At 41.1% G+C, this 16,722-nt stretch overlaps 1 protein-coding gene across 2 annotated transcripts in view; it reads right to left on the bottom strand.

Annotated features, from left to right (window-relative positions):
- Positions 1-16,493, bottom strand: part of CD34 (CD34 molecule) — a 32,249-nt gene extending 15,756 nt beyond the window's left edge. For both annotated transcript variants that reach the window (XM_073319713.1, XM_073319714.1), the window contains exon 1: positions 16,209-16,493. In XM_073319713.1, the coding sequence (XP_073175814.1) occupies positions 16,209-16,287 (79 nt within the window). In that variant the 5' untranslated portion in view covers positions 16,288-16,493. The remainder of the gene's footprint in view (positions 1-16,208) is intronic.
- Between the last annotated feature and the right edge of the window lie 229 nt (positions 16,494-16,722).

The raw sequence follows: 16,722 nt of genomic DNA, 5'->3' as shown, positions 1-16,722 counted from the left end.
GCTACAGAGGAAGGCGAAAAACCTCCAGGGCCTTCCAATCTGCCCTGGAGGAAAATTCCTTCCCGACCCCAAATATGGCGATCAGCTAAACCCTGAGCATATGGGCAAGATTCATCAGCCAGATACTACAGAAAATTCTTTCCCGGGTAACTTGGATCTTACCCCATCTAAAAACCCATCACAGGCCATTGGGCCTATTTACCATGAATATTTAATTACCAAAACCATGTTATCCCATCATACCATCTCCTCCATAAACTTATCGAGTTTAATCTTAAAGCAAGATAGATCTTTTGCCCCCACTACTTCCCTCGGAAGGCTATTCCAAAACTTCACTCCTCTGATGGTTAGAAACCTTCGTCTAATTTCTAATCTAAATTTCCTAGTGGCCAGTTTATATCCATTTGTTCTTGTGTCCACATTGGTATTGAGTTTAAATAATTCCTCTCCCTCTCTGGTATTTATCCCTCTGATATATTTATAGAGAGCAATCATATCTCCCCTCAACCTTCTTTTAGTTAGGCTAAACAAGCCAAGCTCCCTGAGTCTCCTTTCATAAGACAAGTTTTCCATTCCTCGGATCATCCTAGTAGCCCTTCTCTGTACCTGTTCCAGTTTGAATTCATCCTTCTTAAACATGGGAGACCAGAACTGCACACAGTATTCCAGGTGAGGTCTCACCAGTGCCTTATATAACGGTACTAAAACCTCCTTATCCCTACTGGAAATACCTCTCCTGATGCATCCCAAGACGACATTAGCTTTTTTCACAGCCATATCACATTGGCAGCTCATAGTCAACCTATGATCAACCAATACTCCAAGGTCCTTTTCCTCCTCCGTTACTTCTAGTTGATGCGTCCCTAGCTTATAACTAAAATTCTTGTTATTAATCCCTAAATGCATGACCTTACACTTCTCACTATTAAATTTCATCCTATTCCTATTACTCCAGTTTACAAGGTCATCCAGATCCTCCTGTAGGGTATCCCTGTCCTTCTCTAAATTAGCAATACCTCCCAGCTTTGTATCATCTGCAAACTTTATTAGCACACTCCCACTTTTTGTGCCCAGGTCAGTAATAAAAAGATTAAATAAGATTGGTCCCAAAACTGATCCTTGAGGAACTCCACTGGTAACCTCCCTCCAACTTGACAGTTCACCTTTCAGTAGGACCCGTTGTAGTCTCCCCTTTAACCAATTCCCTATCCACCTTTCAATTTTCCTATTGATGCCCATCTTATCCAATTTAACTAATAATTCCCCATGTGGCACAGTATCAAACGCCTTACTAAAATCTAAATAAATTAGATCCACTGCGTTTCCTTTATCTAAAAAATCTGTTACTCTCTCAAAGAAGGAAATCAGGTTGGTTTGGCACGATCTACCTTTTGTAAAACCATGTTGTATTTTGTCCCATTTACCATTGACTTCAATGTCCTTAACTACCTTCTCCTTCAAAATTTTTTCCAAGACCTTGCATACTACAGATGTCAAACTAACAGGCCTATAATTACTTGGATCACTTTTTTTCCCTTTCTTAAAAATAGGAACTATGTTAGCAATTCTCCAATCATATGGTACAACCCCTGAATTTACAGATTCATTAAAAATTCTTGCTAATGGGCTTGCAATTTCTTGTGCCAATTCTTTTAATATTCTTGGATGAAGATTATCTGGGCCCCCCGATTTAGCCCCATTAAGCTGTTTGAGTTTCGCTTCTACCTCAGATATGGTGATGTCTACCTCCATATCCTCATTCCCATTTATCATGCTACCATTATCCCTAAGATCCTCTTTAGTCTTATTAAAGACTGAGGCAAAGTATTTGTTTAGATATTGGGCCATGCCTAGATTATCCTTGACCTCCACTCCATCCTCAGTTTTTAGCGGTCCCACTTCTTCTTTCTTTGTTTTTTTCCTATTTATATGACTATAGAACCTTTTACTATTGGTTTTAATTCCCTTTGCAAGGTCCAACTCTACTTGACTTTTAGCCTGTCTCACTTTATCCCTACATATTCTGACCTCAATAAGGTAGCTTTCCTTACTGATCCCTCCCTTCTTCCACTCCCTATATGCTTTCTGCTTTTTCTTAATTACCTCTCTAAGATGCTTGCTCATCCAGCTTGGTCTACAACTCCTGCCTATGAATTTTTTCCCCTTTCTTGGGATGCAGGCTTCCGATAGCTTCTGCAGCTTTAATTTAAAATAATCCCAGGCCTCCTCTACCTTTAAACCCATAAATTCTTCAGTCCAATCCACTTCCCTAACTAATTTCCTTAATTTTTGAAAGTCAGCCCTTTTGAAATCAAAAACCCTAGTTGCAGATTTATTTTTGTTAATCCTTCCATTCAATTTGAACTGAATTAGCTCATGATCACTTGAGCCAAGATTATCCCCTACAACCATTTCCTCTATGAGATCCTCATTACTCGCCAAGACCAGATCTAAAATGGCATCCCCTCTAGTCGGTTCAGCAACTACTTGTTGAAGGAATCCATCAGCTATCGCATCTAGGAAAATCTGAGCCCTATTATTATTACTAGCACTCATCCTCCAGTCTATATCTGGGAAGTTAAAGTCTCCCATGATCACACAGTTTCCATTAGTATTTACTTTATTAAAAACATTAAAAAGGGCTCTATCCATATCCAAATTAGATCCCGGTGGTCTATAGCACACCCCAAGCACTATCCTAGGGGAGGCTCTAATAGTTTTCTTCCCCAATTTAATTATTGCCCAGACAGACTCAGTCATATCCATTTCATCGCTTCTTATTTCTTTACATTCTATCTCATCATTGATATACAGTGCTACTCCACCACCTTTACCTTTATTTCGGTCTTTCCTAAACAGCACATACCCTTCAATACCTGTAGCCCAATCATGACTACTATTCCACCAGGTCTCTGTTATACCTATAATATCTGGTTTCACTTCCTGCACCAGTAACTCTAGTTCCTCCATTTTGTTACCTAGGCTCCTTGCATTAGTGTACAAACATCTTAATTTTTGCTGTTTGGCCTCACTCACATTCTGTACCCTATTAGGCACGGTTATTTTACTACCAGTATAACCTATTAGACTTGTATCTACACTGCCCTTCCTCCTACCTACAGCTGTATCCACTCTTACTTCATTTTCTTTCCACTCTATGCTAAATTCTGGCGTGGAGATTACCTGGACATCTCCCAACCATCTCCCCCAAATTCCTAGTTTAAAGCTCTCTTAATCAGTTGTGCCAGCCTCCATCCTAGAAGTCTATTTCCTTCCCTACTCAGATGAAGTCCATCCCGAGAGAACTGTCCTCTATCCATGAATGCCTCCCAATGGCCATACATCCCAAAGCCCTCCTTATAGCACCACTGCCTAAGCCATCTATTGATAGTCATAATCTTGTCACACCTTTGTTGCCCTTCTCTAGGAACAGGCAAAATCCCACTAAAGATCACCTGAGCCTCAATTTCCTTAAGCGTCCTCCCCAGCCTAACATAGTCTCCCTTAATACTTTCCAGTGAGAATCTAGCCGTATCATTTGTTCCCACATGAAGGATAATTAGGGGATTCTTTCCCGCTCCCTTTAGAATCCTTTTTAACCTCAGGTCTACATCCCGTATCTTAGCACCTGGAAGACAGCACACCCTCCTATTTTCTGGATCAGCTCTGGTTACAGGCCTATCTATTCTTCTCAATAAAGAGTCCCCAATCACATAGACCTGCCTTTTCCTAGTGACGGTGCTATTCTCCAGTCTATCCCCTGTTCCCTCTGGCTGCAAGTTTTTTCCATTCCCATTCTCCCTTGTAATCCTTTTTAACCCATCCTGTATCCTCCTGGGGCTCATATTTGGTGTAATCTCCATTAACTCTTCCCCTTTTCCTATAGGACTAACCGCTCTTCTCTTCTTCCTTGCCCTGTCACCTTCAGTGACTACCTGCTGAGCCCCTTCTTCATTTTCCAACTCTGCAAACCTATTCTGAAGCTCTATTTCTCCTTCACTATTTCTTGGCCCTGCCACGGGAAATGAGGGGAGTTAACCTGATGGGAGTCGTTTTTCACAGTGTTCCCAAGGGAGGGAGGGTGTGCCAAGCATGCTACAACTCAGACTGAGGCAGTGGCATCCTCAGTACTATATTTAGGCTTAGATTTAAAATAGCAACAGGAGAAACGTACCCTAACAGACAAGAAGAAAATCCCAGCGGCTAATAGCACTCAGGAGCCCCAGTCAGGAATCAGGGCCCCATGGTGGTAGGCACTGTACACAAATAGTAAAATGATAGTCACTGACCCAAAGACCTTATAGTGTAAGTAAGGGACTCACTCTGGAACAGGACTGCTATCCTACTCAGGGACAGGAACCATATTTCAGGTAGGTCTGGCTAAAATAATGAAAAGATTGATGTATGTGATTCCTTTCATTATAGGATGGAGTAGGATTGACTGGTTAGGACGGGGTAGGCAACCTCTGGCATGTGTGCCAAAGGCGGCATGCTAGCTGATTTTCAGTAGGACTCACACTGGCCGGGTCCGGGCCACCGGTCCGGGGGGCTCTGCATTTTAATTTAATTTTAAATGATGCTTCTTAAACATTTTAAAAACCTTATTTACTTTACATACAACAATAGTTTAGTTTTATATTAAAGACTTATAGAAAGAGACAGTCTAAAAACGTTAAAATGTATCACTGGCACCTGAAACCTTAAATTAGAGGGAATAAATGAAGACTCGGCACACCCCTTCTGAAAGGCTGCCGACCCCTGGGTTAGAACATAAAAGAGCAGGTGAAGTGGGATTCAGTCCCCACCTTGAGGGCATATCTGATGGCGAACTGACACTACACTCAGTCATAGGTAAAAGGCAGAGAAGAATTTTGAGGCCAATGTAAAACTTTCCATGGAAACCCAGAGAGAATTCTGCATAACGGGAGATAGTATAGGAGGGCCTTACTACAGACTCCTGAGAATAGGTTTAATACAAACATTCATAGATTCCAAGGCCAGAAGGGACCACTGTGATCGTCTAATCTGACCTCCTGTATAACACAGGCCAGACAACTCCCCCAAAATAATTCCTAGAGCAGAGCTTTTAGAAAAAAAATCCAATCGTGACAATTAAGAAATGGTCAGTGATGGAGAATCCATCACAAACCCTGGTAAATTATTCCAATGGTTAACTACGGTTAAAATTTTACACTTTATTTCCAGTCTGAGTTTGTCTAGCTTCAACGTCCAGCCATTGGATCATGTTATACCTTCCTCTGCTAGACTGAAGACCCCATTATTATATATTTGTTCCCCATGTAGGTTCTCATAGACTGGACTCAAGTCACCCCTTAACCTTCTCTTTGTTAAATAGATTGAGCTCTTTGAGTTTCTCTCTATACGGCAGGTTTTCCAATCCTTTAATCATTCTTGTGGCTCTTCTCTAAATCTTCTCCAATTTAACAACATCCTTCTTGTTTTGAGGGTACCAGAAACTGACACAGTATCCTAGCAGTGGTCACATCAGTGCCAAAATTAGAGGTAAAATAACCTCTCTACTTCTACTAGAGATTCCCCTGTTTATGCATCTCAGGATTGCATTAGCTCTCTTGGCCACAGTGTCACACTGGGAGTTCAAGTTCAGCTGATTAGCCATGTAAAATATGACAGAATTCACCTAGCAGCACATTCCAGGGAGAAATCAAATATTCCATTTTAATAATCAGTTGGTGTATCCTAAACATAAAAAAATACTCACTGCCATGTCAGGATGGATAAAGGGTCCATCTAGTCTGCTATTCTGTCTCCAGTCAAGGCTTGATGGTTCAGAGGAAGGGATAAACCCATAAAATATAGCTAATTATGCAATACACATGGTAGTGTTCAGCATTAAACACAAACAATCAATTCTATGAAAGTAGCTTCAGAGTGCAGCTCCCCATCTTTGAGCTTCACTGACCTTTGGTTCATTACTGAAGTTCAATTCAGGCAAAGTCCTGCAGTTCAAGACTGAAAGAACATTGCCATTAAAGGCAGTATTGTTTGTATAGAGACTGCATGGTTTGGCCTCACACGTTTAGCCAAACTGATCTGTTAGAGTTAAAATAAAATTCAAGGCCCTCATCCGGCAAAGAAATCATTGAACCCACGTTCAATAAAGCTGCAGGATTGGAGCTTAAGTGTCTATGGATTTACTGCAACTCTGTGTCCTCCTTGAAGAAAACATTCAGGCTACATCCCATGTCATCAACAACATAAAGGAAACTCCCAGCGACCCCGCACAGTCAGATATTTCATACACAGTTCATAGTCATAGGGGCGGCATTAACATCTGAACTCTTTATGTACCTTTTCCTCCTAATGCCTATGATCAGAATTTCCTTCGTGTTGGCAATGGTTACAATGAGGTAACTGTGAAGTCTACCCTCCATCTGTACCCCGCAAATGAGAGTGAGTACACACCGTGTTAACAGGCAGACCACAGAACAGCTGCACGCTCTCTCTTAACCCCTTGCTGGCAGTGAAGAGGACCCCTGCTTTATTCATCTGGAGCAGCAAAAAGCACCTGATACACACAGATTGTACCAAGTCAGCTGGTTGCATCTCCAAGGTGCTTTCTCAAGTGCTTTGCTTGTGCTAATATCGCAATATTAAATTTAAATATTAGTCTATACAAGGCCTGAAAAGGTTTGTGTCATTTTAAAGATCTTCTCAGGAAGGGGAAGTTTTTCATAAAGAAGAAGAGATATTTATGTGTAGATCTTATCCCAACCCATTATGTTCAAGAAAACTTATATCCTGCATTCTTACTTGTCTTCCAGTTAAGAAGTAAGCATAGATGACAATAAGAAATGCGAGAGGCATTTATTAGAAAACATAATATTGTGAATGTTAGTGTTAATGAAATAAGCCAAGCTGCCATCCCTGGATGAAAGTCTTTAGAACAGATACAGCCTGGAAACTGGCAGTGCAAGCTTTCTTCATATACAGCATGCCTCAGACTTGCTCTGGAATGACTCCATCTAACGGCGAGAAGGAAATTCAGTCTCCATGGCCCATTCTATGATTATCCTGTCTACAAGCCCGGGGCCAGATTTTCCAAAGAGCTCATCTCCTGTTTACTCACCAGAACAAGTAGCCAGATTTTCAGGAAAGGTCATCATGTGGCATGTGCATTGGGTGCTGAGCACTTTTGAAAGTCTAGGCCCATGGAAGCCAACTGTGACATTCATTTTTCTGTATCCCACTACCAGCCTCTAAACTAACCACTCCCCTATGAAATGCACTTCCATGACACCTTAAAAGTAGAGATGGGACTGAATTGAAAAGTTCACATCCAAATCTGAATTGTTGCACTATGCAGGGGTATTTGGATCTAGGGTTTTGGTTTTGGCCACTTTTCTTTTTAAATGAAAGAGAGATTCTTTCCAGGAAGGAGCCCAATTCAAAAGAGTCAAATCACTGAGTTTTCCAGATAACAAATCACTACCAGGAGGCATGATTTCATGCCTGGAATAATAATTAACGTATTGCTAAATCTCTCCTTTTCACACGGCTTTGTGTTTACATGGACATCAGCAGGAAACTTTACCTCATTAGAATGACATAATGCCATTTACTTGACCTCCCAAAATGCCATAACTACCCAGACAAACACCTTTGAACTTTTCCAGATGTTTATAAAAATACAAGAGCTGTTTGGCCAAAATCTTTGCACCAACATGTATCATAAAACAAGGCCTGGATCTTCCTCCACCTTAATTTGCCTTTGGATTTGCTCAGTTTTATTACCAAGACTCCTTTTCTCCCCTCACCTCTCCAGCACATGCAACCATTTTAATACAAGAAGTATCAAAGTGTTTTGCAGCTGTAGGACTAAAAAAATCTCTAACAATGCAGATGGAAACTGGGATACCACTCCTAAGTGGCATTTGGCTAAAAACCTCAATCATTTATTGCACAGCACATTCTTATTAGTTTTGAAAAACTTGTGTGAATTTTATTAAGGACTTGAGAATTAAAGCCAAATGAAACTTTAAGCATAAAGCAATCAAAGTCTAGTAAGGCCAGCAGGGAAGGGAGTGATTACTCAGTCTGTGTGAGAATTCACCCCCAAATTAGTTGTAGGGGACACAATTTCACAAATATTTATTTTATTCACCTTTTTTACTACCCTACAACAAAAGAGTATCCACCCAGTACTTTGGACATCCTTGACAATCTGATAAAACTAATTAATAAACAGACCTGGCACTTATCCCAGATCAAATCAAATAACCCAGCAACAACATAAACACAACAAAAATTAATTGACTTACCTTCATCATCCATACCTGAGTTCTGCACCAGTGCTACCCAACCCTACCCAATACCCATCTCCTTACAGTAAAGGAACAGACTCAGATCAACACGGGGCAGTCTCAGCAGTTTGTATCCCATTTTATAGTATAAGGCAATTAAATACAGGGTTTTCGTCCTTTCATCTGCATCTTCACAATGACTAACCTACAACCTGTGGAAGTAGCTGCCTCTTCTATGATGGCAGTACTAATTAGCCTTTATATAATACACCTCGTCTTCAAATCACTTGACAATCATTTTGCCAAATTCATCTCTGCTTTAATACTTTTGACTTCAGCTAACTAATTTATCCTTACAAAAACCTTGCAGGGTAGGTATTAGCCCAATTTTACAGATAGACAAACCGAGGCAGAGCTTAAATGACACACAGCTAAAGCCACAAGGGCAGAAGCAAAATGAGCACTTAGGAGTTCCTGGTCCTTTAAGGGTACGTCTACACCTCAATTCAACAGCCCCTTAGCTTGAGCCCCATGAGCCTGAGTCAGCTGGCATGGCCCAGCTGCGGGCTTTTAATTGCAGTGTAGACATACTCTAAGACTATACTTCTGCAGTCAAAGTGTACAGGTACAGTAGGTGCACTGGGTGTCAGTAGGCTGTGATTCAGGACCGGGTGTGTTGGTCGGAATGGGGAAGCAGTGGAGAAAGAAGGCAGAACAAAACTACAACAGTGTGAGCCAGGTTTCAATGTTTGCCTTTCATTAAAGCCAACAGCTGCAATTAGCAGCACCTTTTGGGACTCTGAGCTACATTACTCATGAAGCTCTAGTTTTAGTCCTCTCCAGCCACGTGGCAGGAATTCAAGCGGGTGGAGCTCCGTTTGCTCTGGAAATATCTAATAAAATCCGCCTTCCCTTTTTTTCCCCTTTTCCACACAGCCCCAGACAGGATATGGGTGTGGATCTGCAGTCACGAATGACACAAAGGAAAGGGCAAACAGAATGTGGGAAGGAGGAGGGTTAACAACTCAAACCATTACATCACTGCAGTCAGCTGTGAGTGGAGTTACCCAATCAACACTTAACCCTGCTCAGTCAGGGCCAGTAAAGAGGGATTTTGCTTTGTCTTGTAGCCTAACTTAAGTTGGCTCTTAGATAAGCCACTGACCTCAGGAGCCTGATTTCTCAGGCAGCTTCTATGATGCTTGTGGCTTGTATACTTATAACAATCAGCCTTCTAGAAGAAGTTGAACCTGAATTACAGTTCCTCCTTGGCCTCACCAATTTTCAGCACTTAAACTGCTTTATTTTGCGGGATCTTGGTAAAAGAATATGTACTTGAGGATGATCACATGCAGAAACAGGTTGACATATGAAGCATAGAGATGCAGCACCACACTCATAGGAACAAACACATATAGTTTGCATGAGGTATAAATACATACAGTGTCTTGCACTAGTGCACCATCTACAAGTTTTAATACATTCACTAATAGGACAATTCACTGCACTGTCCACCAGTAGTGCATACTTTCTAGCATATATACGTCGTCATTCTTCCTGTTAATATTGTAGCCATGTAAAAATCACCTAGAGCTAAATCTTGGCATACAGAAACATTCCTAAATGTCAACAAAGGTTTGGTTTGGGTTTGATTCAAGTCCCAGGCAAAAGTCTTTATTTTAAACTAACAGGTTTGCCCATCTCTAGTGATTCAGCGCTGTATTGTGATCTCCTGATCTACCCATTTGATGGTGTAACTGGAATGTACAAACCAAAGTAACCCCCCGCCCCCCTCATTTTTAAAACACACATATCTCAGTTGTTTTTAGCACTTCAGAATAAACCAGAAAGGCCAAGTAGATATTGTGGACAAATATTTCCCACTTAGAAGCTTTCACTCAGAAAGATCCCAAGGTATAATGCAAGTTATATTTACATACAGCACCGGCTGAAATGCAACAGTTCCTGGGATGCACAGCACCCTTGTACACCGTTATGGGGAAGGGACATTTTGACTTCTGACTCTAAGGCTATGTCTACACTGCAGCTGGAATCGATGCTCTGAGATCGATCCACTGGTGGTCGATTTAGTGCATCTAGTGAAGACCCGCCAAATCGACAGCAGATCACTCTCTAGTCGGCCCCTGTACTCTACCCCGACGAGAAGAGTAAGATAAGTCAATGGGAGAATTTCTCCTGTAGACCCCATGGTAACTCGACCGAAGGTACGTTGACTCCAGCTACGTTATTCACGTAGATCGACTTACCACGGTAGGGTAGACATAGCCTTAGGCAAACACTCAAATGAGAGGATAGATGGTTTTGTGGGGACTCAGGAGAAAGGGGTTCTGTTCCTACCTCTGCCACAGGCCTACTCTGTGACCATGGGCAAATCACTTTGGGATTAATTTTCAAAAGTGCTCAGACGGTGTGGTTCAAAGGTTTTAAAATTCCATGGGCTGACATGGTGCTGGGAATGCATCCAACAAGTTAAGCTATGAAATGTAGCCCAGCTGCTGACAATCAGCTCACAATAGTATTACTTAGCTCTTATATAGTGCTTTTCATGCATAAACGTCACAAACTTTGCAAAAAGGTATCATTATCCCCATTTTACAAATAGGGAATCTGAAGCATCAAGGTGAAATAATTTGCTCAAGGTAACAAAACAGGTTAATGGCAGAGCCAGGAATAGAAACCTAAGTGCAATATCTAAAATGTATGCAAAGTAGTTCTTGGAAAGACTATAAATTGTAACAGGAATAAATCTAAATTATAGTTTAACATTTACCCTGAACCTATTCTAATCTTACTTCAGAGTCTGAAAAGATGGGTCAACAAATTTTCCTTTGGAACAGCATAAAGCTGCTCTGTTTTCACTTACTATATGTCAATGGGAAAGAGGGAATTCTTAGCTTGCTATATAAGCCAATTTGTACATAGCTCTTGAAAGGCATCCTTCTGTTGTCTAGCACGGAAGTGGAGAAATGTTGCTGAGCCTCTGATAGTGTGGCTGATGTTATTAGGCCCTGTGATGGTGTCCCCTGAATAGATATGTGGGCACAGTTGGCAACGGGCTTTGTTGCAAGGATAGGTTCCTGGGTTAGTGGTTCTGTTGTGTGGTATGTGGTTGCTTGTGAGTATTTGCTTCAGACTGGGGGGCTGTCTGTAGGCAAGGACTGGCCTGTCTCTCAAGATTTATGAGAGTGTTGGGTCATCCTTCAGGATAAGTTGTAGAGCCTTAATAATGCGTTGGAGGGGTTTTAGTTGGGGGCTGAAGGTGATGGCTAGTGGCGTTCTGTTCTTTTCTTTGTTAGGCCTGTCCTGTAGTAGGTGACTTCTGCAAATACTCACCAGCAACCACATACCACACAACAGAACCACTAACCCAGGAACCTATCCTTGCAACAAAGCCCGTTGCCAACTGTGCCCACATATCTATTCAGGGGACACCATCACAGGGCCTAATAACATCAGCCACACTATCAGAGGCTCGTTCACCTGCACATCCACCAATGTGATATATGCCATCATGTGCCAGCAATGCCCCTCTGCCATGTACATTGGTCAAACTGGACAGTCTCTACGTAAAAGAATAAATGGACACAAATCAGATGTCAAGAATTATAACATTCATAAACCAGTCAGAGAACACTTCAATCTCTCTATCGTCACGCGATTACAGACATGAAAGTTGCGATAGTACAACAAAAAAACTTCAAATCCAGACTCCAGCGAGAGACTGCTGAATTGGAATTCATTTGCAAATTGGATACAATTAACTTAGGCTTGAATAGAGACTGGGAGTGGCTTAGTCATTATGCAAGGTAACTTATTTCCCCTTGTTTTTTCCTACCCCCCCCCAAGACGTTCTTGTTAAACCCTGGATTTGTGCTGGAAATGGCCCACCTTGATTATCATTCACATTGTAAGGAGAGTGGTCATTTTAGATAAGCTATTACCAACAGGAGAGTGGGTTTGTACGTGTGTGGGGGGGGGTGGGGGGGGAGAAAACCTGGATTTGTGCTGGAAATGGCCCAACTTGATTATCATACACATTGTAAGGAGAGTGATCACTTTAGATAAGCTATTACCAGCAGGAGAGTGGGGTGGGGGGAGGTATTTTTTCATGCTTTGTGTGTATAAAAAGATCTTCTACACTTTCCATAGTATGCATCCGATGAAGTGAGCTGTAGCTCACGAAAGCTTATGCTCAAATAAATTGGTTAGTCTCTAAGGTGCCACAAGTACTCCTTTTCTTTTTGCAAATACAGACTAACACGGCTGTTACTCTGAAACTTGATGGGTTCTGTGATACTCTGCACGCCACGCCCTAGTAATATGATTATGATATAATTATGTGGCATCTTATACAAGGTATGCCTTGTAAGGTAGTATTCTAAAAGTCTTGATCTCTTGAACATTAATATCCTGTTGGATTGTATGTGTTATCACTGTACGTGAAGTTCTAGAGTTTTGCTATGTATGTGTTACTGAAAGATGTTGTGAAGTTGAAAACACCCACAGCTAGCCTTTCAGGTACAACAATGAAGAAGCTAGACAGTGCTAATGGCCCATCAGCAAAGACAATTGACCGTGGAAAAGGTTTGTCCTCAACAGGAACATTTCAGCCATGAGTAATGGATGCTATGACTCAACAAGGCATGCAACCAGACCACATGACACTGAACTCCATTTTGGTACCTGTATTTTTCCACAAGCTGGGCAGGGAATTTAGCTTGGAACAAAGGGTTCCCACCGTATGGAAAAACTATATAAGGTGGGGAGTGACATCACTTGGCTTCACTCTCCACACAAGAGAAATCCTGGAAACATCTAAGGATCTAAGGATCAAAGACTGAACTGGGGAAAGTGCTGGTCCGAGGCTAATGGGATTTCTAGCCTGTGTATGGAAATTTGGTGGACTGCTTGTATCATCAGTCAGGGTGAGAGATTGCTAATTCAAATTGCTTATCTATCTAGTATATTAGGCTTAGTTTGCATTTTTGTTTATTTGATAGATAATCTGCTTTGATCTGTTTGATATCACTTATAAATCACTTTTAATCTATCTTTCTGTAGTTAATAAACTTGTTTTATGTTTTATCTTAACCAGTGTGTCTTTAAGTGAAGTGTCTGGGAAAATCTCATCTTGATTAACACAGGCTGGTTTTGCGTATCTTTCCCATATCAAGGGGGAAGTGAACTATATTAATGAACTTGCATTGCACAGATCCCTGTGCAATGCAAACTTGTTCTGGGTTTATACTCCAGCAGGGGTGCTAGCCTGGGGAGCTGGGAAATTGTTGTGCTCTGTTATGAATCTATGGGAGGCTTAGGAAGGCATTCAGGTAACTCAGTTGGGTGTATGGTGCCACCTGCTGTCATTTTGGGTGATAACAGGACCTGGAGAGGCTGGCTGAATCACCAGCAGAGCAGTGTGAGAGAGAGACCAGCACAGCTACATTGTTAGGGGGCACAATGGTTCCAGCAGCTCCCAGACTGCATCCCGGGGGTAACAACCTGTCACAGATTCCCAGACCTTTATCTCCTCCTGACCAAAAAGGTTTGTTTGTATGAATCCCTGCCAATGACCAAATTTTGCACAGCACCTGCTATAAGTCTTCCTGAATGAAAATAAGGCCTTAGGAGCAGCTTATTGTAAACAGAAGGGCTAAAAAAGGAGGAAGGGAGAACAACTCATAGAATTAAGAGATGTGCAATAGAGCCTCCGCTTAGATGCTTGAAAATTGATAGCCAGCAACACTTCCTTTGCAGTACCTGGTTTTTAATATCATGACACTGAGTTTATATATTCTTCTAGTTTGTGAACACCTGAAAAAGCTCATGTACTAGAAGCCACCAAAAAGGCAGCATTGTCTATGGACTAAGGTAAGTAACTAGGATATAGAACTTCACCTGTATAACTGATTCACTATGGAACCTTGAGACATGTCACCTAGGGACTTATTTTCACAGGTGCTAGGCACTCTCAGCTGCAACAGAAGTCAACGAGAAACGCAGGTATTCAGAACCTCTAAAAATCATGCCCTTAATTTTAAAAATGCTTTATTTTACCCTTACATGGAATGGAAATAATACTTCTCTACCTCACTGGGGTGTTCAGAAACTTACAGACTTGAAGGCCAGAAGGCACCATCATCTAGTCTGATATCTGGCCATAGAATCTTACACCCCTATTCTTGTCGTAGTGGGCCCATAGTCACTGGCTGAGTCACTGAAGCCCTCAAATCTTGATTTAAAGACTTCATATTACAGAGAATCCACCCTTTACTCTAGTTTGAAATCAGCAAGTGATCCATGCCCCATGTTGCAGAGGAAGGCAAACCACCCCCAGGGTCTCTGTTAATCTGATTTGGGGAAAAAGCCCTTCTTGACCCCAAATATGACCATCAGTATGTGGGCAAGACCAACCAGCCAGACATGTGGGAAACTAATTAACTGTGTGCAAAGCATTGCAATATGCTGTACAAGTGCAGAGTATTGGCTTGGTTAATGAAAGGTATCACATTTTACAGTATGTGCATTTTCTCTCAAAGTCCATTACAGGTACAAAATAAAAAAATATCACCCCTCACCCTCCCAAACCCTGTCACGTGATAATTTTGCCTTTACCTTTTTTCATCTCACAAGTGACTCAGATTTCTAATGCCAGACAAATGCTGTTGCACAAAAGCCTTGCTTACCACAGACCTCAGTCATACAATGCTGAAACACACTTTAAAGGCTTCTTCGTACTGCGCTTTCTGTAAGTGCCTACTAGAGGGTGAGATGAAATGGCTCAGATGAACAATTCTGTGGCCTGTGTTGTGCAGGAGGTCAGACTAGATGATCAAGGGATCAGATGGTCCCTTCTGACCTAAATATCTATGAATACGTCATGCCAGCTTGATAGAGGCATGAACTTGATCCTTTTTGAAATATTAGCAATGAAACAAGAGACAGAAGAGCACAATGTAACTGCTAATTTAAGAGGATCGACTATCTCACATTTCACGGATTAAGGGGAAAATAAAGTAGGTTGGATACCTACAGGGTCTTGGATGTTATTCTAATACAGCATATAGAATATTTAGACAAAAAAGTCCCCTTAAAATTTATTACACCAATCTTCATTAGTATTAAGATTCTTGGTTTTAGATTAAATACATGAAAATCTAATCAAAAAGTTAAATATTGCTTAAACAAAAACTAAAGCCCAACAAACAAAACACCCTGCACAAAACAAAAAACCTACAGACCAAAAATCCTTAGAATTTCTCTCTTTCCCACCCCACCCGCCCTCATGCTGAGTGTTACTTGTGGAATTAAGGTGGGTGGAGGATTCCCCATAGTCACAGGGAGTTCATCTGAGGAAGCAAAGGTTTTTTTTGGAAGTGGGCAGATTTTTTTATACCACCAGGTGTTTTGGTTACACTTGTTTTTTAAATAAGTGTTTAATTCCTATAAAATTATCACCACAAATTAGAAACCTCTGTCCTTTTAGACTAATGCAGAGCAACAAATGATACACATTCATTAGAGGTACTCCGTACATTTACGTCTTCCTTATAACATGGTTTCTAATGGGATGCTTTCATATCTTGGTTCCCAACTCTGCTTAAAACTGTAATAATTTCTGTTCAGAACACTCATTTTTGGCTGTTTTGGAGAAGCTGGATTGGGGAAGTGTCCTTCCTCTGCCTATAATGTCCTCAATATAATGCTCTCCACGTAAGTCTGCTCCAATTTTATTGAACATACATTATATTACACTTATAGTACACTCATTCTTTTCCCTACCCTGCTATCCAAGGAGCAGTAGTACAGAAAGGTATTTCCCTGTGCATTATCCACCCCACCCCCCATTTTGTGCTTAATGCATTTAGTAGCCATAAATGTAGCCTTTTTATGTTCAATACTCACCCATCAAGCTCAGAACATAGAACATTGTCCAGAAAAGCTGCTTCCTCTTCGTTGCTTTTAAACTCCCCTGTAACAACATCCCTGCTGATTACTTACAAGCAAAACTGGATATTACTTTAGTACTCTTGGGTTTTTAAGCTCTGCGGCAGCTCTGTCGAGACTGTGTGTGACTCCCCTTTAGTTCAAATCGTTCAATCCACTAACATGTGCAGTGGAATTCCCTTGCACGGTTTATGCTTGTGGTTCCAAATTATGAGATGGAGTTTGTCCAAAGCTTGATCTAGCTTTAAATAGTTCATAGCAATCTCACTATCACATTTTTCCCCTCCCCTATATCCTTTTTTTTTTTTTTCACATGACACATGCTTAACTCTTTCATGGAACCTGGTTCTTTTCACTTTAAAAATGGAGAGACGTACAATTTGCATTACACTGAAAGTGAGCATAATATGGTTTGTGTAGTTTTACCCTGAATTAATACGACTTAAAAGCAGTATAAAAATGTGAAATTACA

Source organism: Lepidochelys kempii, chromosome 21, assembly GCF_965140265.1.
Source record: "Lepidochelys kempii isolate rLepKem1 chromosome 21, rLepKem1.hap2, whole genome shotgun sequence".
In the NCBI taxonomy this organism is placed as follows: Eukaryota; Metazoa; Chordata; order Testudines; family Cheloniidae; genus Lepidochelys; species Lepidochelys kempii.
Note: the sequence above shows the minus strand (reverse complement) of the source record. Positions and strands in the feature narration are given on the sequence as shown.